This window comes from Coregonus clupeaformis, chromosome 25 (assembly GCF_020615455.1).
Source record: "Coregonus clupeaformis isolate EN_2021a chromosome 25, ASM2061545v1, whole genome shotgun sequence".
Taxonomy (NCBI): domain Eukaryota; kingdom Metazoa; phylum Chordata; class Actinopteri; order Salmoniformes; family Salmonidae; genus Coregonus; species Coregonus clupeaformis.
The window spans coordinates 26,322,756-26,347,901 of NC_059216.1; the positions used below are offsets into that span (position 1 = coordinate 26,322,756).

The 25,146-nt window shown below is 44.3% G+C and overlaps 1 protein-coding gene across 1 annotated transcript in view; it reads left to right on the forward strand.

Moving 5' to 3' along the window:
* The window catches only part of LOC121538921 (protein Daple), a 74,475-nt gene that overhangs the window by 43,752 nt on the left and 5,577 nt on the right, over positions 1-25,146 (forward strand). Inside the window, exons 14-28 of the mRNA XM_045207540.1 lie at positions 361-498; positions 629-913; positions 1,083-1,628; positions 1,703-1,942; positions 3,366-3,493; positions 5,389-5,530; positions 5,746-5,946; positions 6,205-6,366; positions 9,986-10,263; positions 17,840-17,983; positions 18,377-18,563; positions 18,690-18,835; positions 18,958-19,047; positions 20,881-21,158; positions 23,443-23,652. Coding sequence (XP_045063475.1) covers positions 361-498; positions 629-913; positions 1,083-1,628; positions 1,703-1,942; positions 3,366-3,493; positions 5,389-5,530; positions 5,746-5,946; positions 6,205-6,366; positions 9,986-10,263; positions 17,840-17,983; positions 18,377-18,563; positions 18,690-18,835; positions 18,958-19,047; positions 20,881-21,158; positions 23,443-23,652 — 3,175 coding nt within the window. The remainder of the gene's footprint in view (positions 1-360; positions 499-628; positions 914-1,082; positions 1,629-1,702; positions 1,943-3,365; positions 3,494-5,388; positions 5,531-5,745; positions 5,947-6,204; positions 6,367-9,985; positions 10,264-17,839; positions 17,984-18,376; positions 18,564-18,689; positions 18,836-18,957; positions 19,048-20,880; positions 21,159-23,442; positions 23,653-25,146) is intronic.

Consider the following 25,146-nt stretch of genomic DNA (forward strand, 5'->3'; position numbering starts at 1 on the left):
ATCAATGGAAACAGGATGCACCTGAGCTCAATTTCGAGTCTCATAGCAAAGGGTCTGAATACTTATTTAAATAAAATCGAAATCTGTTTTCGCTTTGTCATTATGGGGTATTGTGTGTAGATTGATGAGGATTTTTATTTAATCCATTTTAGAATAAGGCTATAACGTAACAAAGTGAAAAAAAAGTCAAGGGGTCTGAATACTTTACTTTACGATCTCTCACACATACTTCTGACATATGCTTTCATATTTATGACCTCTTTGCTGTGGATTGATGAATTTCATCCATTTTGTGTTTGTGCTTTCTATCATGATTGTCATCCATTTTGTGTCTGCTTGTTTCCTACGTTTCTTCCCTAGCTGGAGCGTCTGCAGACCCTGCTGGACCAGGAGAAGCAGACCACCCAGGACATGGAGGGTCTCGGGGAAGATCTGCTCAAAGACAAGCAGAAACTGGATAAGGCTCTGGAGACACTGCAGGCAGACAAGGACAGACAGGTACACACTGTACTTCTAACCTTACACATGCGAAATGCACCACTGATTGTGTGTGTGTGTCACCCTGTCATCGGTGGTCCCTCTTATGTCACTGTTATCCCACCTGACTGTCTTTATGCGTGTTCCCCAGATCTCCGAGCTGGAGCAGGAGAAGGAGCACCTGAGCCAGGCGGTGAGCTCCCTGCGTCAGCGCGCCCAGGCCGACAGTGAGGCTCGGGTTAGGGAGGTGGAGACTGAGAACCGCGTCCTCCACCAGACCATCACCGACACCGGGTCCAAGCTGGCCCGGCTAGAGGCCCAGGGCAAGCAGTCCATTAAGGAGCTGGAGACACTGAGGGAGAGGGGGGAGCGCTGTGAGGAGCTGGAGAGGGAGACTGCACATCTGGAGAGGAGTAAAGAGCAGCTTCAGAGGGAGGTGAGGGAAGTCATTCTTGCACTCGCACTTGTTTTGCCATATTTGCAGCTATTTTTGAATAATGTTTTACTTGCAGTGATTGTGGGTTGCAATCAGTGAATTCAACTTAGGTAAAACAACCACATATCACAATCATTGCAACATGACTAAACTGTAAATGTAAACATAGGTGGCGTCTCTGAAGATCACGTGTGACCGGGCCGAGGCCCTGGAGAGAGACAATGCCAGCCTGGAGCAGGACAACCGGAGGCTGAAGAAGCAGGTGGACACGGCCCAGAACATCAGCCTGCGCCTGGCCACTCTGGAGAAGGACCACAGCCTCCTGGACCAGGAGAACCTGGAGCTCCGCCGCACCGTGGAGTCTCTCCGGCCGGCCGCCGTGCGCCTGGCCCAGCTCCAGCAGGAGAATGGGGAGCTAGAGAGGGAGAGGGAGGAGCTGGCTCGGTCCGTGGAGGAGCTGAGGTCCCAGGGGAAGAGGGCGGAGAGGCTGGAGCTGAGCGTCAGCAGCCTGGGTCTGGAGAACCAAAGGCTCCAGCAGAGCCTGGACAACAGCTCCACCAAGATCCAGGGGCTGGAGAGGGAGCTGAGGCAGACCGAGGCCGAGACAGGGGGGCTAAGAAGGGAGCTGGAGGAGGTGTGCCTGGCGGGGAAATGCCTGGAGGCAGTGGAGAAGGAGAAGAGGGGGCTGGAGCAAGAGCTGGGCCAGTCAGAGAAGGTATGTCTGTGTGTTATGTGTAAACTGTAGTTGTTGTCTTACGTACTCCTGAATTAAATTAAATTAAATTGCAGGAGAGGAAGCAGCTGGAGAAGGAGGCACGGAGGCTGTGGCTGCAGCTGGAGGTGAAAGAAGGGGTGCTGGAGGAGAGTGCTCTGAGGCTGGCCTCCCTGGAGAAGGAGGGCATCACCAAGGAGAAGGAGCTGGAGAGGTTAAAGGAGGCGACTGGGAAGGTCAAAGAGCTGGAGAGGGAGAACAAGGAGCTGCAGAAACAGGCAACCATTGACAAGAGGACCCTGGCCACACTCCGAGAGGTATGTATGGGGAAGGTCTGAGGATAATATAGGCTACAGTAGATTGTAGAGAAATACATGTACTATGCAGTATAAAATATAAAACGCAACATGTAAAGTGTTGGTTTCATAAGTTTAAATAATAGATCCCAGAAATGGTCCATACGCACAAAAAGCTTATTTCTCTCAAATGTTGTAGACAAATTTGTTTACATCCCTGTTAGGAAGCATTTCTCCTTTGTCAAGATAATCCATCCACCTGACAGGTGTGGCAAATCAAGAAGCTGATTAAACAGCACAATCATTAGAGGTACACCTTGTACTCGAGACAATAAAAGACCACTCTAAAATGTGCAGTTTTGTCACACAACACAATGCCACAGATGTCTGAAGTTTTGAGGGAGCAGGCAATTGGCATGCTGACTGCAAGAATGTCCACCAAAGGTGTTGGCAAATAATTGAATGTGCATAAGCCGCCTCCAACGTCGTTTTAGAAAATTTGGCAGTCCGTCCAACCGGCCTCACAAATGCAGACCACGTGTAACCTCCCCAGCCCCACATTGTAATGGAAATTTGAATGCACAGAGATACCGTGACGAGATCCTGAGGCCCATTGTCGTGCCATTCATCCACCGCCATCACCTCATGTTTCAGCATGATAATGCATGGTCCCATGTCGCAAGGATCTGTACACAATTCCTGGAAGCTCTAAATGTCCCAGTTCTTCAATGGCCTGCATACTCACCAGACATGTCACCCATTGAGCATGTTTGGAATGCTCTGGATCGACGTGTACGACAGCGTGTTCCAATTACCGCCCATATCCAGCAACTTTCACAGCGATTTGAAGAGGAGTGGGACAACATTCCACAGGCCACAATCAACAGCCTGATCAACTCTATGCGAAGGAGATGCCGTGCTGCATCAGGCAAATGGTGGTCACTGACTGGTTTTCTGATCCTTCCTTTTTTTGTAAGGGATCTGTGACCAACAGATGCATATCTGTATTCCCAGCCATGTGAAATCCAGAGATTAGGGCCTAATGAATTCATTTCAATTGACTGATTTCCTTATATGAACTGTAACTCAGTAAAATCTCAGTTGCATGTTGCATTTATATTTTTGTTCAGTCTAGATGTACCATACAGTACATGGAGTTCAAGTAGAAAAATAAATGCAGGGTGCCGATGATTGGATAAAGATTAGTTTGATATAAATTGTGGATCATACCATGAGAGATTAGTATTCTGTGCATACTCTGCTTATGTCAATGGGCCTCTAAAAGTGCAGTAAGGGTTACAGTAGCCTGTCCGTATAGTGGATGTACAGCGTGTTTCAAGTACGTATCTAGATCTGCATTTCTGCTACAACTGCCTCTCTAAAACTGTTTGGAAGACAGGTCAGTAGAGTCAGGGTTATATTGTGTGTATTCTGTCCTGTCCAGGACCTGGTGAATGAGAAGCTAAAGGTGCAGCAGCAATGGAACGAGTTGGAGACACTGAGCCACGAGCTGGAGAAGATCGGCCTGAACAGAGAGAAACTACTGCAGGAGGAGCACAGCTGTGAAGACAAGTAAGAGGCTTTACACTATGTCTACCAGCATGCATCACACTAACTACATCTACACTGTACCACCATGCCATCACACTAACTACATCTACACTGTACCACCATGCCATCACACTAACTACATCTACACTGTACCACCATGCCATCACACTAACTACATCTACACTGTACCACCATGCCATCACACTAACTACATCTACACTGTACCACCATGCCATCACACTAACTACATCTACACTGTACCACCATGCCATCACATTACTAGTGTCTCAGACCCATAACCACGAGTAGGCCTCAATACCCTACCCTCATAATACTGCAGGCATTTTTTTTGCATTTTGTAACAGGTATTTTGTATTTATAGCATTTGTCTGTGTGCTGAAGTGCTTGTGAGAATGTGTGCCCAATGTCCACTTTGGATGAGGAACAGGGGGCATATTGGTTTTGAGTTGTAAAGCTCAAAGTAAAGGGGCTTTTCTTGTTAAGCCAGAGTTATTTGCTTTAATGGATTCTGCCCAAGCTCCTTACCGACCTCCTGTGCCAGGTATAGTGGGTGAGTCCTGGTTTCTGTTCAAACCGGTGTTTCATTTCTTTCTCTCCAGCTTTATTTCGCCATCTTTTATTTAGGCTCTATTTTTATTGTGTGGTGCAGTGGTGGCATGAACACGTGTTTGACTCAAAAGTGTGTGTGTGAGCGATCTCCAGCAGCACGTTTGCAGTGTTCTATTACAACCATTTTCATAAGACTATGGGGAAATTACAGGGGAAAGATTGTTTCCTTTCCTCTGTGTCTTGCAGCAGTTTAATTTTCTCTGGAATTTTCCCTGGAGAGCAGAGGCGTTCTAGAATCTAGTCATGCTGGGTGAGGTAACATACAGTGACAGGGAGCACCATACCTGGGTTCAAATAGTATTGGTTTTCTTTCAAATATTTTGAGCGTTTGATTGAGCCTGCCTGGGGTGCCATATGGGTGAGGTTGTACACTTTTGGGACTATTCCATTGGTTCAATTGTATCAGACAAGTTAAATCAAGCGCAGCTAAAGTATTTGAATGAAAAAAACTAATACTATTTGAACCCCAGGTCTGGTGAGGCAAACAGCAGGACAACACTGTGGGAATAGCTGAACTGTACACTCCTTTGAACTCCAGCCTTTCTGAAGGGAAAATCTATGAAATAAGACACTTTGAAAGACTTGTATTGCCCCAAAGGAGGGCCTCTTCTTGAGGGTTTTTCTTCAGTCTCTGAGGATGTGTTAAGAGGCACCTCTCAAGGTAAGAGCTAGAGACCCAGGTGGGTGTCACCCAGGGGGATTGGATTAAAAAGCAAAGACATTCCTTCTCCAGCTGTTAGTGCTCAATGAAACCCAAGCTGCCACTAATCAGTTAACGTCAAAGAAATTCACCACCCTGAGTTACATTTCTACAGCACTTAGTAATCTCATGTGCACTGCACACTCATGATGATATTGGGTTCCACCTCTTGTGGCAAGGGTTTTTCAGTCCAAAGCTAACACAGTGGCTCCTCCTTAGTACAGATTAAAGTAATATGGTTGTAAAACTTTTCAAAATCCGCATGCAAACCTCTGTCTCAAACGCGATATCCCATAGTATTACTCTTTCCTAAGTGAAGGCTTGATATCTGCCACACATGCAGTCTCTCACTCTTGGTATTAGAAGAAATAAGGTACAATAAATGGTACATTCAGCCTCAAAAACATAAGTAAATGCACACCGTTCTGCAGGAATTTCTATTATGTTTGATCATCATGGGACTTAAATAAAAGCCCCACGTTGCTGATTAATTTGAATCACAATGAATTCATTTGTGTCTGGGTCTTTCTATTGGCCTTGATATAACATTTAGACATACTGTTTGCCTGTCTCTTTGCCCCCTCAGTAAGTTCAAGATCTTGGAGAGTAGGATTGAGTCAACGCTGAAGAAGACTCTGGAGATCCGTGAGGAGAAGATTCAGGGGCTGGAGTCTCGACTGGAGGAGTCTAGTAGTCTCAACCAGCAGCTACGCACAGAACTCAGCACCGTATGTACCTATACGCCTCTGTTATTCACTCACACACACGTGTACATACTCAAACATATTTGGAGCACACTCATCGTTTACTAATCATACTCTTGCACATACTCATAGTCTTTCTCACACTTTCACTTTCACTCTTACTTCTACTCTCTTTTATGTCACTTTTTCACTTACAATCTTTTTGCTCACACTGTTGTCCTCTGTGTTGTGGTGATCAGGTGAAGAAAACTCTTGAGGCTCTGAGACAGAGGCAGGAGGAGGAGGAGGCCCACTCCCAGACCCAGAGCTCCACACAGCAGGCTGCAGGTCAGGGCCAGAGCCAGGGCAGGCCTGGTCAGGAGAAGTGGGAGACAGAGACGAGAGAGGCCACCGCAGATCTCCTCAAACTCAAGGACCGCCTCATCGACATAGAGAAGAACGTGAGTGGGAATGGAATGGATGATAAAGGAAGGGATAGAATTAAGAGGGTGGAATGTTTAGTTGACCATCTGCCAAGGAATTCTTCCAGGAAATCCCTCAACCCATGCAGTAAATGCTGTGAATGCTTAGAACATGAGTAGCAAAACAGCTACTATTGTAACTGTCAAAACATACTGGCATATGTAAGCATCTGGCAAACTGTTATACAAATGGTATATTGTCCATGTTTAATCTTACCTAGATGCCTTTCCCTTCAGAATGCAACCCTGCAGACAGAGAAGCACCTTCTGAAGGAGCAGCTTAGACAGCTGGACACCCAGAACAGTCAGCTGAATGCCCAGACTATGGCCGTACAGAGGCAGGCTGCTGTACTGCAAGAGCAAAACACGGCCCTGCACACACAGACAGCCAAGCTACAGGTACTACAATACATACTACAGGGGCTCTGCTCCAACATGTTCTCACAGCTACTGTGCTTCTCTCTCTGAACTTGGCTGTGTGGTGGTCTGGCTGTTTTTGTTTCTCACCCCTCACATTTATACATTTGCGTGCAGGTCAGGTAGGCTATGCCAACTTCTATGCGTAATCAAGTGTGCATCAGTACTCAACATTGATAGGAGCGCTTCAAACAAAAGACAAATAAATTGACAAAACTCGTAAATGGAGAGGGCCTCCCGAGTGGCGCAGTGGTCTAAGGCACTGCATCACAGTGGTAGAGGCGTCACTACAGACCCAGGTTCGATCCCGGGCTGTATCACAACCGGCCGTGATCGGGAGTCCCATAGGGCGGTGCACAATTGGCCTAGCGTCGTCCGGGTTAGGGAAGGGTTTGGCCGGGGGGCTTTACTTGGCTCATCGCGCTCTCCTTGTGGCGGGCCGGGCGCCTGCAGGCTGACCTCGGTTGTCAGGTGAACGGTGTTACCTCCGACACATTTGTGCGGCTGACTTCCGGGTTAAGCAGGCGGGTGTTAAGAAGCGTGGTTTGGCGGGTCATGTTTCGAAGGACGCATGACTTGACCTTCGCCTCCCGAGCCCGTTGGGGAGTTACAGCGATGAGACGATCGAAATTGGGGAGAAAAAGGGGGTAAAAATATCAAATTAAAAAATAGTGAATGAAATGAACCAAAACTTGTTCCTCACAAGCCTAGCATAGGTTTTTAGCCTCGCAAACAACGTGTCCACGCCATACTGACAATGAGAACGCTAAACAACTGTAATAATAACATATTGAATGCATTAACATAATTTACCGTAACCAAACAAACATTGTACATTTAGAAAAGATGGGGATTAATGGTAAATGTACTACTGGTGAGATATGTAATGGGGAATTGATCAAAGGGCAAAGAATTAACACAATGAAGTTATGTGAATGAATGTGCACGAATTGGCGGGAGAGAGCGTGTTCTGGAGAGAGAGACATGCCTTGTGCATCTTAGCAACACTCCCCTTCTTCTTGGACTGTCCACTGAGACAGGCGCTATTCAGACAGGTGTCTCGTGTGTAGGGCTGACCCCATTTAGTCGACTGGTCGATTGTTTGGTCGATAGGTTGTTGGTCGACCGACATTTCTTTAGCAAAAATAAATTAATATATAATATCATGGTTTACAAGACACCCGTCTGATTCGCGCCTGTCTGAGTGGACTGATCCATTGTGGAGGCTGTGGGGGTGGCACCGTCCATCACTCTAAGACGTGCTACTGAAATTGTATATGTTTATATTACATAAGAATAATGGTGCAACACTAATAAAAACAGTATCTTTTTTCCAACAAATACACTTTCGCCCTCAATGGATAGTGGTCGCTGTCCACGGTTCTGAAACACATCAGTGTGCTGTTGAATTGGCGCCTTTGCCTAGACCATGTTGCTATGTGCATAATAGCAAAGTTAACCAGCATATTGGTTTTGAGAACAATCCTGCGGAGGCAGCAGCATGTCCAGGAGTTTCACCCCATTGTAATGATCAGTGGTTTCAAGTTTGTATCCATAAATTTTTTGACAAGCTGATCATAACTAAAAAGAAAATACTTCTGCCTTTCCCGCTGTGTAAACACATTGCAAATAGGCTCGCGATAACTCCTGACAAAGTTGGGTAGCTGATGCCTTTTGGATGTCTTTTTTTGGTGCAGTTCCGGACCGGCCTTGATTTCCACATCCACGGACATTGGTTTTTGGTCCAATCATAGACATCATCGTCCGGTCCGGACCAAATCTGAACCAATCATAGATGTTTGTTTGTTTCAGATTTAGTCCTTCTGGACCAGCATTGATTTGGTCCAAACCTAGACATCTATGAATGACTTATTTTCAACTTTCATTAAGAACCGAAAATCAACCTGATTTCATCGCTGGGAAAATATATATTTTTCAACGTCCAGAAAATATTCCTTTTCAGCGTCCTGGAAAATATATATTTTAAACATATGGAAAATACCTTTTCACCTTTCATTCAGAAACTAAATTGAACCTAACTTCAACGTCTGGAAAATACTTATTTTAGTTGTCTTTTCAACGTCATTTTGCTTACTTGGGACAATTGTAGTTTTGCGGGGCGGTGGCATTTTTTGGTCTCACCTATGGCGGCAGAAAGGCAAAGACCGGCCCTGGCTATAGGTCAGGCCCTATTGTGCTCTATTCGTATTACTTTTACTGGGGGAGGTCGGGTAATGTAATTATGTGCACGAGCACAAAACACCACATCTGTAATTTCAGTCCCATCCGAATCTGCCATGTCAGTCATTTTTACATGGCAGGAGAGTAACAATTCCAGTCAGAATAACCTTCTGGTTTTTGGGGAACTCCAAGGTCCTCTGATAATACTAGTCCCGTGCGAATCGACATCCCTGTGTTTTGAGATAAATGTCTGAGTTTGACAGGTGTTGCTTGCGGTTTGCGCAAGAAAACAATGACTGATTGGATGTGCTGTGGCTAAGCTATATATGAATGGCCTACATGTAGCCTGTCAACTTTCACAGTGAATGCTTTCGTTTATATGTTTTGTGCGTATGAATTGAATATTGCCAAATGCATCAGTAAAAAATATTGAGCCTATTTAATGCAACCCTTGCTATTAATAGATTGCAAAGCAGCAGCATACAACTGACCTAAACGTTTGGAAATGATAAGTTAACGTTCTCATCCATAGCCTTAAAATGCATCTCATGTGCAATTGCACTGTTTAGCTCACAATCTGAAGGCTGGGGGGGCATTTAGGACGTACTGCAGATCGCTAAAATATCCTAATGATTATGATCACACTTCCTCAATTCAAATATTATGGTGACACTATAGGAAAGTGGTTTGGTATGGTTTAGAAACTTGGGAACCAAGCTGGAGTTATCAGTGTGGCCCCATCACCTGGAAATGTTGAAATACTGTTTCTTCATGCCTAGAATAAAAACCTCCAGGGGGCAGTTCGGAAAAAGTTAATCCCGTCCGAATCATCCTCTGGAATAACGGACATTCTGGAGTAATAATTACATAACCAACATCCTCTAGTAATACTTGATGTTCTGTGGTGGTCGCTGCAGCAGGTAGGAGAGAGAGAGAACGGGTGCTAGTCACACAGTCACTCGCTGTCTTTTTTTTTTTTTACACAGTGCAGCAGGTCTGAGCCGGCCCCGGCACAATCAAATAAATTGCTGGTCAGACTCCCTCTAGTCATTTGTGTGTCCTAATTATTTAATCAAATCTCAGTGAATATAGTTGATTTGATTAAAACACATAGGATGTGTCAATATATGGAAGAATACACGTTTAAAAATGTCTCCCAATTGATTGGTTGAAAGATCAGACGATGCTTGGTCAACCAAGATTATTTTTTTGTCAGTGGCAGCCCTGCTCGTGTGCCATGGAAAAAAGATATATATTTGTGACCGCTCAACCCAAAAAATATCTGGCGACCAACAGCCTATCGACCAAACAATCGACCAGTCGACTAAATGTGGTCAGCCCTAATTCCTAGTTAGAGTAGCTGTGTCAGTTGTTGCCAGTATAGATGTTGTAAAATGACAACTTTGTCTCCCCCCTTTAGGTGGAGAACTCCACCCTCAACTCCCAGAGTGCATCTCTCATGGCACAGAATGCTGTGCTGCAGGGCCAGGTGGGGGCACTGGAGAGTGAGTCAGAGGCGTGGCAGCGGCAGCGGGAGGAGGCGCGGGTGGGCAGGGAGAGCGTGCTGCTGGATCACGAGCGCCTGCTGAGTGTGCATGAGAGACAGGCAGCGGAGTACGAGCAGCTCATTGCCCAACACGCCACCCTGAAGGGCAACCAGAGAGCTCTGGAGCAAGAGCACCGCACACTGGAGAACAAGTGGGTCACACACATGGAACGCACACAGGGGTTACACAAACCACCGGGCACACACACACCAAGTGGTCATACCCTAAGGCAGGGCTATTCAACTATATTTTTACGGGGGCCATATGTAAAAAAATTGATTAATTGCAGGGGGGCCGGACATTTTCCACATGCAATTATTCTTCAGAGCTGTATAAAAAACAACCAAGTTAAAAAGAGAAGAGGCCAAAACTAGCGGCTCAGAATTTCTTTAGAAGTCTAGACAAGATAATAAAGTGACTAAACGCATAAGCAAGCGGGGATACACAGACGCCTAGACTGCTAAAAACAACATGGGAGCTTTGATAGCAAGTAAAATGCCTATCTAATAGAGAGAAAAAAATGCCCCCACCAATAAATCACTTTTCTTAAAATTAAATGTTGCTTAAAGTAATTAGGAAAGAAGTGGAGGGTGCTCAACTTGCGTGAGTCAAGGTGCAACTGAAAATTTGTATCATCGTTGAAAAGTCGCTGCTCACCATTTTTATTTTATTTAAATAACTATTAAAAGTTATTTCTATGTGAATTTGGTCGGGTCGCCCAGAAAGTTACATATTGCAGATTTAAAAGTAATTAGGTCATTTTAAAATCATCTGAAAACTAAGCATCTTAATAAATAACAAAAATCAGCTAATGCCAAATTCCAGTCTGAAGGAAGTATGCTTTGAATTCATTTCCCTCAGTCATTAGGTGTGTTTTTTGTCACACACAACGAGTCCTTGTGAGTATCAGAGAGGGAAACAGGAGGCATGTACTTGTTCCTTAGAGTCTTAGCTTTCAGGAATGGGGTCATAACATTTTGTGGCTAAAACTGTTCAAACACTAGAGCCAAATTCATATGAAGAAAAAAGAACCAACATGCTGCTAGAAATCACACTATAGACAACCACCATAGTGCTTGTCATTTTGGCGGGGATGTTTTTGCAGATCTTTTATTAATGTTCAGAATTTATCAAAGGGCCAGTCTAAATTAATAAACAGGCGGGATAAATAAAGGGGTCATATTCTCCAAAGAGGTCAACTACGATGGTTACACATACGTGTCATAAACCACAGCTTCACACCTCACACACACACACACCAAGTGATTGCACACACACACCAAGTGATTGCACACACAGAGGAGTCCGCAATGGGTCATACACACCAAGGGGTCAACTACCATGGTCACACATACACTCACCAAGAGGTACACTGAGAAGGTGTAATTGAAAAAGGTCAGATTAGTTTTTTGAAATTATTATTATTACAGAGTGGTCATATTACACTCGTTCATGTCCATGTCATGTGTATTGACCTTGGTGTGTCTGCGTAAAATATCAAGTTGTTACATGTCATCGAGAGAACTGTGTTAATATATTTCCTTGAAGTTAATTTTCCAATAACAGAGTTCCTCTTTTGAAAAGCCACATATAAACAGCCGTATGTTAGTGAAAGTATGTCCTTCCAGACTGGCTTGGCTCTGGGACATTGAGAGACCGACCTAAGGAAGTGACCTAGGGGATGTGTTGTGTGCCCTTCCTGCCTCTCCCCTTCTCTCTCCTGACTGGAACAGTACAGTAGTAACAGGCTGGGTCTGATTTCACTCAGACACCCTGGCTGGAGCTGGAGCTGGGAGAGACTGCTGACACAGCAACGGTCGGGTTGGGTGGAGACAGGTAGCCTATCATTAGGGCTAGGGAGGGACAGGGCAACTGTAGTTAACATCAGAACTGTGACTGTTCAATAACTCTGGGAGACTAGTTTCATTCCGTTGGTATTCAGATAGGGGTTTTGGATGTCAGTGGAGTTCTTCTAGTCTACTGCCTTTATTGTTTTGCAGTGGAACCTTATAACCTGTACTGCTCCAGGCCAGGTCACTCCTTAAGGGAGGGTCGGATTGCGACACGGGTCACAAGTACATTACTCCTTTAACTATGGAGACTGTGTTCTCTTGTTTGTTTGCTGCGGTTATATTTAGACTTGGTTATTTTATGTACGTATATCACAACACAAACACCATACACTCTTGTATTCCCACTGTCCCGTACTGGAAAATGTGTCCTATTGTGAAGCTTACCATCACGTCAGTCTAAAGGTAGTGATGTGAGAGGCACCGTGACGTGCAGCCAGACTGATCTGGCTAACTAAAATCTCTCCTTCTCTACTTCTCTCCTTTATGAATAATGGAGCAGGGTCTCTTGGGGCCCGGGTTGAGGCCCAGGGATTAGAAGAGTCTGCCTGCTGTACCGTCAAGGACCTAATCAGCTGGAATATCAGCTGTTCCATGTATGCCTCAAAGGACTGGGTTGTGTTCATTAGGGTACACCTTAGATTTTTTTTTTGAAAAATGTTTTTCAACAGAACTAAAACGAGCGGTTTGTCCCTCCCTTTTCCAGTCCTTTTCTTCCATTTGAAAGAATCAATACGACCCTGATGGGATTGCTTTGATCTGTGATCGTGGCAGCTCTTTGAACACACCACCACATACCATGGGCGTTCAATACTTTTCCAACCAACTCTTGTCGGACCCAGTATCGATATTCTTCTTTCGGTGGTAATAGGAATCTATATGGGATGGGATTGCCATGGCCTATTTTAGATGTAACACAATACAAAACCTGGGGACAGTTAACTAGGCACCATACAGTGCCTTGCAAAAGTATTCAGACCCCTTGGATTTTTTCAAATATTATTGTGTTACAAAGTGGGATTAAAATAGATTTAATTGTCATTTTTTGTCAACAATGTACACAATACTCTGTCGAAGTGAAATATATATATATGTGTGTGTATATATATGTGTATATATATATATTATTACAGTGGGGGAAAAAAGTATTTAGTCAGCCACCAATTGTGCAAGTTCTCCCACTAAAAAAGATGAGCGAGGCCTGTCATTTTCATCATAGGTACACGTCAACTATGACAGACAAAATGAGGAAAAAAAATCCAGAAAATCACATTGTAGGATTTTTTATGAATTTATTTGCAAATTATGGTGGAAAATAAGTATTTAGTCAATAACAAAAGTTTCTCAATACTTTGTTATATACCCTTTGTTGGCAATGACACAGGTCAAACGTTTTCTGTAAGTCTTCACAAGGTTTTCACACACTGTTGCTGGTATTTTGGCCCATTCCTCCATGCAGATCTCCTCTAGAGCAGTGATGTTTTGGGGCTGTCGCTGGGCAACATGGACTTTCAACTCCCTCCAAAGATTTTCTATGGGGTTGAGATCTGGAGACTGGCTAGGTCACTCCAGGACCTTGAAATGCTTCTTAGGAAGCCACTCCTTCGTTGCCCGGGCGGTGTGTTTGGGATCATTGTCATGCTGAAAGACCCAGCCACGTTTCATCTTCAATGCCCTTGCTGATGGAAGGAGGTTTTCACTCAAAATCTCACGATACATGGCCCCATTCATTCTTTCCTTTACACGGATCAGTCATCCTGGTCCCTTTGCAGAAAAACAGTCCCAAAGCATGATGTTTCCACCCCCATGCTTCACAGTAGGTATGGTGTTCTTTGGATGCAACTCAGCATTCTTTGTCCTCCAAACACGACGAGTTGAGTTTTTACCAAAAAGTTATATTTTGGTTTCATCTGACCATATGACATTCTCCCAATCCTCTTCTGGATCATCCAAATGCACTCTAGCAAACTTCAGACGGGCCTGGACATGTACTGGCTTAAGCAGGGGGGACACGTCTGGCACTGCAGGATTTGAGTCCCTGGCGGCGTAGTGTGTTACTGATGGTAGGCTTTGTTACTTTGGTCCCAGCTCTCTGCAGTTCATTCACTAGGTCCCCCCGTGTGGTTCTGGGATTTTTGCTCACCGTTCTTGTGATCATTTTGACCCCACGGGGTGAGATCTTGCGTGGAGCCCCAGATCGAGGGAGATTATCAGTGGTCTTGTATGTCTTCCATTTCCTAATAATTGCTCCCACAGTTGATTTCTTCAAACCAAGCTGCTTACCTATTGCAGATTCAGTCTTCCCAGCCTGGTGCAGGTTTACAATTTTGTTTCTGGTGTCCTTTGACAGCTCTTTGGTCTTGGCCATAGTGGAGTTTGGAGTGTGACTGTTTGAGGTTGTGGACAGGTGTCTTTTATACTGATAACAAGTTCAAACAGGTGCCATTAATACAGGTAACGAGTGGAGGACAGAGGAGCCTCTTAAAGAAGAAGTTACAGGTCTGTGAGAGCCAGAAATCTTGCTTGTTTGTAGGTGACCAAATACTTATTTTCCACCATAATTTGCAAATAAATTCATAAAAAATCCTACAATGTGATTTTCTGGATTTTTTTTCTCAATTTGTCTGTCATAGTTGACGTGTACCGGCCTCTCTCATCTTTTTAAGTGGGAGAACTTGCACAATTGGTGGCTGACTAAATACTTTTTTCCCCCACTGTGTGTGTATGTATGTAGGTAGGTATGTAGGTAGGTAGGTAGGTAGGTAGGTAGGTAGGTAGGTAGGTAGGTACGCACACACAGTGGGGAGAACAAGTATTTGATACACTGCCGATTTTGCAGGTTTTCCTACTTACAAAGCATGTAGAGGTCTGTAATTTTTATCATAGGTACACTTCAACTGTGAGAGACGGAATCTAATACAAAAATCCAGAAAATCACATTGTATGATTTTTAAGTAATTAATTTGCATTTTATTGCATGACATAAGTATTTGATACATCAGAAAAGCAGAGATTAATATTTGGTACAGAAACCTTTGTTTGCAATTACAGAGATCATACGTTTCCTGTAGGTCTTGACCAGGTTTGCACACACTGCAGCAGGGATTTTGGCCCACTCCTCCATACAGACCTTCTCCTGATCCTTCAGGTTGCGGGGCTGTCGCTGGGCAATACGGACTTTCAGCTCCCTCCAAATATTTTCTATTGGGTTCAGGTCTGGAGACTGGCTAGGCCACTCCAGGACCTTGAGATGCTTCTTACGGAGCCACTCCTTAGTTGCCCTGGCTGTGTGTTTCGGGTCGTTGGCATGCTGGAAGACCCAGCCACGTTTCATCTTCAATGCCCTTGCTGATGGAAGGAGGTTGTTGGCCAAGATCTCGCGATACATGGCCCCATCCATCCTCCCCTCAATACGGTGCAGTCGTCCTGTCCCCTTTGCAGAAAAGCATCCCCAAAGAATGATGTTTCCACCTCCATGCTTCACAGTTGGGATGGTGTTCTTGGGGTTGTACTCATCCTCCTTCTTCCTCCAAACACGGCGAGTGGAGTTTAGACCAAAAAGCTCTATTTTTGTCTCATCAGACCACATGACCTTCTCCCATTCCTCCTCTGGATCATCCAGATGGTCATTGGCAAACTTCAGACGGGCCTGGACATGCGCTGGCTTGAGCAGGTGGACCTTGCATGCTCTGCAGGATTTTAATCCATGACGGCGTAGTGTGTTACTAATGGTTTTCTTTGAGACTGTGGTCCCAGCTCTCTTCAGGTCATTGACCAGGTCCTGCTGTGTAGTTCTGGGCTGATCCCTCACCTTCCTCATGATCATTGATGCCCCACGAGGTGAGATCTTGCATGGAGCCCCAGACCGAGGGTGATTGACCGTCATCTTGAACTTCTTCTATTTTCTAATAATTGCGCAGTTGTTGCCTTCTCACCAAGCTACATGCCTATTGTCCTGTAGCCCATCCCAGTCTTGTGCAGGTCTACAATTTTATCCCTGATGTCCTTACACAGCTCTCTGGTCTTGGCCATTGTGGAGAGGTTGGAGTCTGTTTGATTGAGTGTGTGGACAGGTGTCTTTTATACAGGTAACGAGTTCAAACAGGTGCAGTTAATACAAGTAATGAGTGGAGAACAGGAGGGCTTCTTAAAGAAAAACGAACAGGTCTGTGAGAGCCGGAATTCTTACTGGTTGGTAGGTGATCAAATACTTATGTCATACAATAAAATGCAAATTAATTACTTAAAAATCATACAATGTGATTTTATGGATTTTTGATTCCGACTCTCACAGTTGAAGTGTACCTATGATAAAAAATTACAGACCTCTACATACTTTGTAAGTAGGAAAACCTGCAAAATCGGCAGTGTATCAAATACTTGTTATCCCCACTGTGTGTGTGTGTGTGTGTGTGTGTGTGTGTATATATTAGTTTTTTTCATTAATACATTTTTTTAATAACTAGAATATAGTTATTGCATATGTATTTAGGCAAGCCTAAATTCGATCAGATGTAAAATCTGGTTTAACAAATCACGTAATAAGTTATATGGACTCACTCTGTGTGAAATAATAGGTGTTGACATGATTTTTAAATGACTTACCCTTCCTCTGTCCCCCATACATACAACATCTTTAGGTACCTCAGTCAAGTATTGAATTTCAAGCACAGATTCAACTACAAAGGGGAGCTTTTTGAAAGCCTCACAAAGAAGGGCAATGTGATTGGTAGATGGGTAACAATAACATATCAATTATTGAATATCTATAAGCATGATCTAGTTAATAATTATGCTGTGCATTATGTATTAAACCACCCAGACACCTCAAAGATGCAGTCGTCCTTCTGAACCGAGCTGCAGGACAGGAATGAAACTTCTCAAGGATGTTGCCATTGGTGATTTTAAAACAGTTACAGAGTTGAATGACTGTGATGGGAGAGAACTGAGGATGGATCAATAACATTATAGTGACTCCACAATAATGACCTAAATTACAGAGTGAAAATAACACAAATATACACAAAACAAATATTACAAAACATGCATATTGTATGCAACAAGGAACTAAAGTAATACTGCTAAAAAAAACATGGCAAAGGAATATACTTTTTGGCCTAAATGCAAAGCCCTGTGTATGGGGCAAATCAACACAACACGTCACTGAGTAACTGCTTCTTTGTTTTCAAGCATGGTGGTGGCTGCATCATGGTATGAGTATGCTTGACATCGGCAAATACTGGGGAGTTTTTCAGGGTAAAAAGGAAAAGGGATAGGGCTAAGCAGAGGCAAGATCCTAGAGCAAAACCTGCTTCAGTCTGCTTTACACCAGACACTGGGAGAGGAATTCACTTTTCAGCAGGACAATAACCTTGCTTACCAAGAAGACTGTGAATGTTCCTAAGTGGCCAAGTTACAGTTTTGACTTAAATTTGCTTGAAATACTATGGCAAGACTTGAAAATTGCTGTCTACCCCATGATCCCCAACATCTTGAATAATTTTGAAAATAATTGCCAAATATTGCACAATCCAGGTGTGCAAAGCCATAGAGTCTTACCCAATAATACTCACAGCTGTAATTGCTGCCAAAAGTGTTTCTAACATATATGGACTCAGGGAGCTGAATACTTATGCAACGACTATATTTTATTATTAAATTTTTCTTCCACTTGACAATAAAGAGTATTTTGTGTAGATTGTTGACAAAAAAAAGACACTTAAATCTATTTTAATCCCACTTTGTAACACAATAAAATGTGAAGAAAAATCCAAAGGGTCTGAACACTTTTTCAAGGCACTGTATATATGTTTGTGACCTCTGAGGAATAACTGTCTTTAACCCAGTCTCTGTTTCTGTGTCTCTGTCTGTGTGCAGGTACATAGTGCTCCTGAAGCAGAAAGATGCCATGGAGGCACTGGAGTCCACCCTCCAGAAGGAGAGGGGGATTCTAGGAGAGGAGATCCACAAAAACGCCCTAATCCTGGGGGAGAACCAGAGCCTGAGGGGGGAAGTGGACAGGTGAGCTCAGTCAGCACAGCAGCACCTGTATACAACACCACCTACCTACTCCAGCTTTTCAAAGCACCACATAGAGAACAGTCCAAGAACAGCCTGACACTGGTACCCTCTGGTGGTTACATACTGTAATGGCTGTTTCTCACTATCTTTCTCCATCTACACACACTTGGCCATGGTTTTTTAACACTACAATTAGATAAAACTGGCTTTTGTTGCCAAGTGGGCAGAAAAAAATCAGTATGGCTAAGCTCAACTCTCAGCAGAAATCTAACTAAATGAACTAACTACAAAACTGACTAGCTGACCCTAAAATTGGTATTTTTAAGATTAATTTGTTTTGCAAAGCACCAGGACCTCATGTCTCTCCATACTGTCTCTCCACATCCCCTGTAGGTTGACCCAGACACATACCCAGCTGCGTGCGGAGTATGATGGGCTGCAGGTGCAGACCAAGGAGCTGAAGACCAGTATGAATGGAGCTCAGCTGGAGGTGAACCGCTGGCAGGCCAGATATGACTCAATGAAGGAGCAGCACCAGGGCCTGGACATCTCCATGACCAAGCTGGACAACCACTGTGAGGTACATAGACCACTGAAAGACCACTCCAGGGCCTCGATGAGCTACTGCACAGGGGACTGTCTATGGGTTTTCCATAATCGATAATCAACTCATCTCTATTCCTCTCTATGATGTGTGCTGTCCCAGTTGCTGACTCGTCTGAAGGGGAACCTGGAGGAGGAGAACCACCACCTGCTGAGTCAGATCCAGATGTTGAGCCAGCAGAACCAGACCCTGCTGGAGAGAACCATGGAGAGCAAGGAGCTCTACCACGAAGAGCAGAAACAGTATATGTGAGTATGGCGTTGAGAGTGTGTGTGTACGTGCACGTGCGGGTATATAGCGGGAGAGATTTTCTACTGGAATTTGATTAGTTGAATGTCATAAATATATCTAATAAATCCTGTGTTTCCAGTGACAAGTTGAACTCACTCCGGAGGCAAAAAGAGAAACTGGAGGAGAAGATCATGGATCAGTACAAGTTTTATGATCCAACCCCTAAAAAGTAGGTTTTGTTACATTTTACTTTCTAATCTAAGTCAATGGAATAGGATGACAAATGGATGCATTAGCAAGCCCTAGGTCCCTGAGTTGTTCCTGGTTAGGTCACATGGTCAGTAAACCCTCCTGACCCTAGCTATGCCACTTGTGGAGAGTTCCCCAAGCAGGGAAAGAGAGCTTACTTTGTGGGCCCTAGAGCATACAGTGGGGAGAACAAGTATTTGATACACTGCCGATTTTGCAGGTTTTCCTACTTACAAAGCATGTAGAGGTCTGTAATTTTTATCATAGGTACACTTCAACTGTGAGAGACGGAATCTAAAACAAAAATCCAGAAAATCACATTGTATGATTTTTAAGTAATTAATTTGCATTTTATTGCATGACATAAGTATTTGATACATCAGAAAAGCAGAACCTAATATTTGGTACAGAAACCTTTGTTTGCAATTACAGAGATCATATGTTTCCTGTAGGTCTTGACCAGATTTGCACACACTGCAGCAGGGATTTTGGCCCACTCCTCCATACAGACCTTCTCCAGATCCTTCAGGTTTCGGGGCTGTCGCTGGGCAATACGGACTTTCAGCTCCCTCCAAATATTTTCTATTGGGTTCAGGTCTGGAGACTGGCTAGGCCACTCCAGGACCTTGAGATGCTTCTTACGGAGCCACTCCTTAGTTGCCCTGGCTGTGTGTTTCGGGTCGTTGTCATGCTGGAAGACCCAGCCACGACCCATCTTCAATGCTCTTACTGAGGGAAGGAGGTTGTTGGCCAAGATCTCGCGATACATGGCCCCATCCATCCTCCCCTCAATACGGTGCAGTCGTCCTGTCCCCTTTGCAGAAAAGCATCCCCAAAGAATGATGTTTCCACCTCCATGCTTCACGGTTGGGATGGTGTTCTATTTTTGTCTCATCAGACCACATGACCTTCTCCCATTCCTCCTCTGGATCATCCAGATGGTCATTGGCAAACTTCAGACGGGCCTGGACATGCGCTGGCTTGAGCAGGGGGACCTTGCGTGCACTGCAGGATTTTAATCCATGACGGCGTAGTGTGTTACTAATGGTTTTCTTTGAGACTGTGGTCCCAGCTCTCTTCAGGTCATTGACCAGGTCCTGCTGTGTAGTTCTGGGCTGATCCTTCACCTTCCTCATGATCATTGATGCCCCACTAGGTGAGATCTTGCATGGAGCCCCAGACCGAGGGTGATTGACCGTCATCTTGAACTTCTTCCATTTTCTAATAATTGCGCCAACAGTTGTTACCTTCTCACCAAGCTGCTTGCCTATTGTCCTGTAGCCCATCCCAGCCTTGTGCAGGTCTACAATTTTATCCCTGATGTCCTTACACAGCTCTCTGGTCTTGGCCATTGTGGAGAGGTTGGAGTCTGTTTGATTGAGTGTGTGGACGGGTGTCTTTTATACAGGTAACGAGTTCAAACAGGTGCAGTTAATACAGGTAATGAGTGGAGAACAGGAGGGCTTCTTAAAGAAAAACTAACAGGTCTGTGAGAGCCGGAATTCTTACTGGTTGTTAGGTGATCAAATACTTATGTCATGCAATAAAATGCAAATTAATTACTTAAATCATACAATGTGATTTTCTGGATTTTTGTTTTAGATTCCGTCTCTCACAGTTGAAGTGTACCTCTGATAAAAATTACAGACCTCTACATGCTTTGTAAGTAGAAAACCTGCAAAATCGGCAGTGTATCAAATACTTGTTCTCCCCACTGTACATAGACAGGAAATAAATATGACGCAAGTGAAGATGACCTGTGGCCTGAGGATAGATGGATGTCTGAGTGTAACTGTGATTTCCTGTCTGTCAGGAAGAACCACTGGGCCGGGGCCAAGGCCTTGGCCAAATTCATCAAGCCCAAGAACAGACAGGATAGCTCAAGGGAGAGGGTGCGAAGCGCCCCAGACATCCCCCTGCCTGAACCTCCCACCCTGGACTTCCCTGACGTCCCTCCCCCCCTGCCTCCCCCTCCTCTGCCCCCCCGCCAGTCCTGCCTCAGCCTGGACTCTGTGGGGAACCACTCTCAGGAGGAGAACCACCATGGACAGGGGCACTCCCCTACCCTCACCCCCACCCATTCCAGCAGAGGTAAGACGGACACAGGGGGTGGGGGGTAGGTTGGGGATCCAAAGGAAAATGCAGTGTATTTTTGTCTACTCATCCAGAATTGTTCTACTCCTGAATAATGAAAGGTGTAAAGGCCATACAGTGCTACACGTCCTCTTTACCACAAGAGGGAGCTCTAGCTACACAAAATCTCACATTTCCTCCCCTTCCAACTCATCTTGCCTGTTCTTCATTATCTACTAGTTCAATGGGGATCTATTACATGCCTAAACATTTTAATACTTGAACTCTTCTTCTTCTCTGTTGGACTATTTTGGACTCTGTTCATTCATATAATGCATGTAGTTAACTACTTTCTTTCACTCAATCACTCACTCATCTCTCTTTCTCCCCCTTCTCTTTGTCATTGTGTGTATAACATAATCCCCTATCATTCAGCACCCCCAGCCCTGCCAGCGGTACTCCCCATCACAGCAGCCAAGCGGTTTGGCTTTCTGAGGAGTAAGAGCCAGGAGAAAATGAAGGTTCCCAAGATGCCTCTCTCACGGCATTCTCTCTCTAGACAACTTCGCTTCTGGTCCTCTTCTGACATCCCCACCTGCACCACCGAGCCCCTCTTGCCCATCATTGGACAGTTCTAATACCACCACCATCATCTTCGTCATTTTCATCTTCACTCACTCCTCTTCACTCACCCCCCTTTTTTAATCTGCAACATCTTTACTTTTTGGCCCTCTGTCATAATTTCCTTACAGAAAACCGAGCTCTTAATGCACACATATACACATTTATAGAGCTTTCCTCCCATCACAACATACACTATCACATATACCAACACACACAAACTGAACTCTGAACTGAACCGTTTGAGGCCTCTAGCCTCATACTCTGAACACTCGACTCTGGCTAGACCCTGCAGTAAGTAGCCTTGTTTTGGATTAGAGCCATCCCTTACTGCAGCTTTGCCTCGCTCTGTGAGAATGAGATATGTGTGTCACCTGATATGTTTAATCATTTAAAGTGGGCAACTGAAGAGCGACGACACCAGCCCAATAAAGGCAGTTACTCTGTCTGCTGTGTCTCTTTGTCTGGCAGCCGGTATAAATCTCATGTTGCACATGGATGGAGGAATGATGAGGAGAGAACTTCATACAGGGGCAATCTGCAATATTTACTGCTGTTTGAAGGATTGTGCTTTTAATCCCAGGGTGATAGAAATAACATTTTGGGGAGTGATGTGTGCACATGCTGTCTGTGCTGCGTTAAGTGTTAGCCTGTGTCACGTTGCTGATAATATCAATGCCTCCAGCTAGCGTCATACTCTCTCTGACTGTCCTTGTCAAACACTCAAATATGCACCGCAATCTATCCTCCTATCCTTTATTCCATATCCTGTACTCTTATCTCTCTGTCATGCTTTTTAGCCTCACTCTCTGTCCACCTCTTTTCCCTCCACACCATTCGTGTTATCCCTTTGCTCAGCCAAAAAGACAATGGCTGTGCAAAAATACGGAATAACTGTTGTTCTATTGGATCTATTGATGTCTGAGACTACTAACACAGTGATGTTTGCATAAATGACCAATCCAATGCTGGCCTAAGTGAGAGAGGGAGCAGGGAATGGAATAAGATGGAAGGTATAGAACCAGACCCTCCCTGAGGCTTTGGCTAGCCAGTAGGCGAGCAGACACCCTGCTGACTGAGACACCACTGTCTGCTAGCCTATCCACACTCTCTCGCTCTCTTTTTTCTCTCTCGCTCGCTCTTTTTCTCTCTCTTTCTTCAGTTAGAATCAGACAGGAAATCGCCAAAGCCTTCACTTCCTATAGAATGTTTTAAGTATAACTTTCAGTGTTCTATTCTATCTCAGCAGGCCAGGGTTCAGTCTGACTTACCGGTACTTTAAAGGGATTTAGCCTTTTATTCTTTGGTAAAAAGACTGTAATCAGATAGCAACATTGGTAGGTCCAAAATGCATCTAAAAACCATTGGTGTACGTACAGTACCTTGCCATTTGGAAAGTGGTCTGACTGAAGAAATGATAGTTATGAGACTACTGTATATCATTGTGTACTGTAGCAAATGAGCAAACGGAGTCAACTTGTGTCCTTCGAAAGCTTTTGCTGACACTTACCCTTCGCTGCTCTAACACACACTTGTTGTCTACCTGCCCTAACTGTGTCCACTGTCCAGCAGCCTCCAGCTCACCTGCCTCTGCTGTGTCCAGAATGGGGTTGGTTGTTTGTTTGTTTGGAAGGATGTGGTACCATCATAGATACTAACTGCTCTGTTATTGTACCCCTAGCACTAAACGACAGTGGCGTGTCCCGAGGCAGGGAGCTGTACCGAATTCCAGGGGGCAGCAGTGAGAGTGTCAATGGCACAGAGGAGCTGTACGCCAGAAGGAGAGGTGTGGAGCTAGGGGGGGCTGCTGCTCACTCTACCCTTGCCAACCACACCTCCACTTCAGGCCTGACATCCAACTCAAGCTCCAGGCCTGGACACAGACCCAAAGGTACAGTAGGCCCAATGCCCATTTACTGAATAGCTGCCATCTTCAATGTGATGATGTCATGATGTAGTATAGGCCTGCAGTATGTTCTTTCTATGAAACAACACATTTGCTTCAGTCTCTTCTTAAAGTCAGTATCCAAGTTTCCATCCTCAGTTTTTAAGTAAAGTCATTCTGTTTAAAAATAAATCAAGACAGGTGTGATGGAAAAACGATGTGTCTGTACAATTTCATAAATGTTGACAGACAATGTGTTTGTTCGACATGGTGGGATCTTTTTGTGTCGGTAAAATGTATTATGCGGTGGAAAGTCCTTTATGCCAATGATATAATAAACCAGCATATCGAAGTAAACTTGGAGTCACGCAATGATATGCTATATTGTACTATCACAGCAACGTGGAAAAGCGTTGCGTTTATAGGCAGATTAAATAAGTTATGATAAACTTCATGGAGGTTAACTGATGGACGTTGATGAGCTTGATGCAAATTTCCAATAAATATCAAGGGTATTATTTGAATGCTGGTGACATGATGATCGACGCTTGGCTGCCAATTATCAAAGAAACATTAATATTGCTCTTATCCATATCTCATCATAACCTACCCTGTCCACTTTATTAGCGAACTGTTGTCTAGAGAGCATGCTCCAAAACCAGATTGGGAAAGCTTGCAATTTATCGCAACAGTTTTTGTGACAAAAAAAGTTGAAAATGTGATGGAAACCCATTCAATCAATCATATCAATCAAATGTATTTATAAAGCCCTTTTTACATCAGCAGATGTCACAAAGTGCTTATACAGAAACCCAGCCTAAAACCCCAAAGAGTGAGCTATGCAGATGTAGAAGCATGATGGCTAGGAAGAACTCCCTAGAAAGGTAGGAACCTAGGAAGAAACCTAGAGAGGAACCAGGCTCTGAGGGGTGGCCAGTCCTCTTCTGGCTGTGCCGGGTGGAGATTATAAGAGTACGTGGCCATTAAGGCCAGATCGTTCTTCAAGATGTTCAAACGTTCATAGATGACCAGCAGGGTCAAATAATAATCACAGTGGTTATAGGCAACAGGTCAGCAGCTCAGGAGTAAATGTCAGTTGGCTTTTCATAGCCACGCATTCAGAGGTCGAGACAGCAGGTGCGGTAGAGAGGGAGAGAGAGAGGGTCGAAACAGCATTGAACTTCCGCTTTCGGTACATGGAAACTTCAGCGCAAAAGTGATTTATTTATGTGCACTACGTTATCACACAGCATTTTATCCACAAGAAGTCAGTTTGATGGAAGCATACCTCTAGTGAGAAAACATGCATATTTTTTTTAATGCAGATTTTAGAATATTTGCATGTAAATCTGTCGCCAATTGGAAGGGAACCTATCTAGTGTTCCAGAATAACACCAAACAAGTGATTTTAAATCCCTAATCCCCCAGAATGCATTGGTTACGCAGTGCTGAAGAATCTACACGTCACTCAACTGACCTCTTGGCAGACTATCAGTGTTC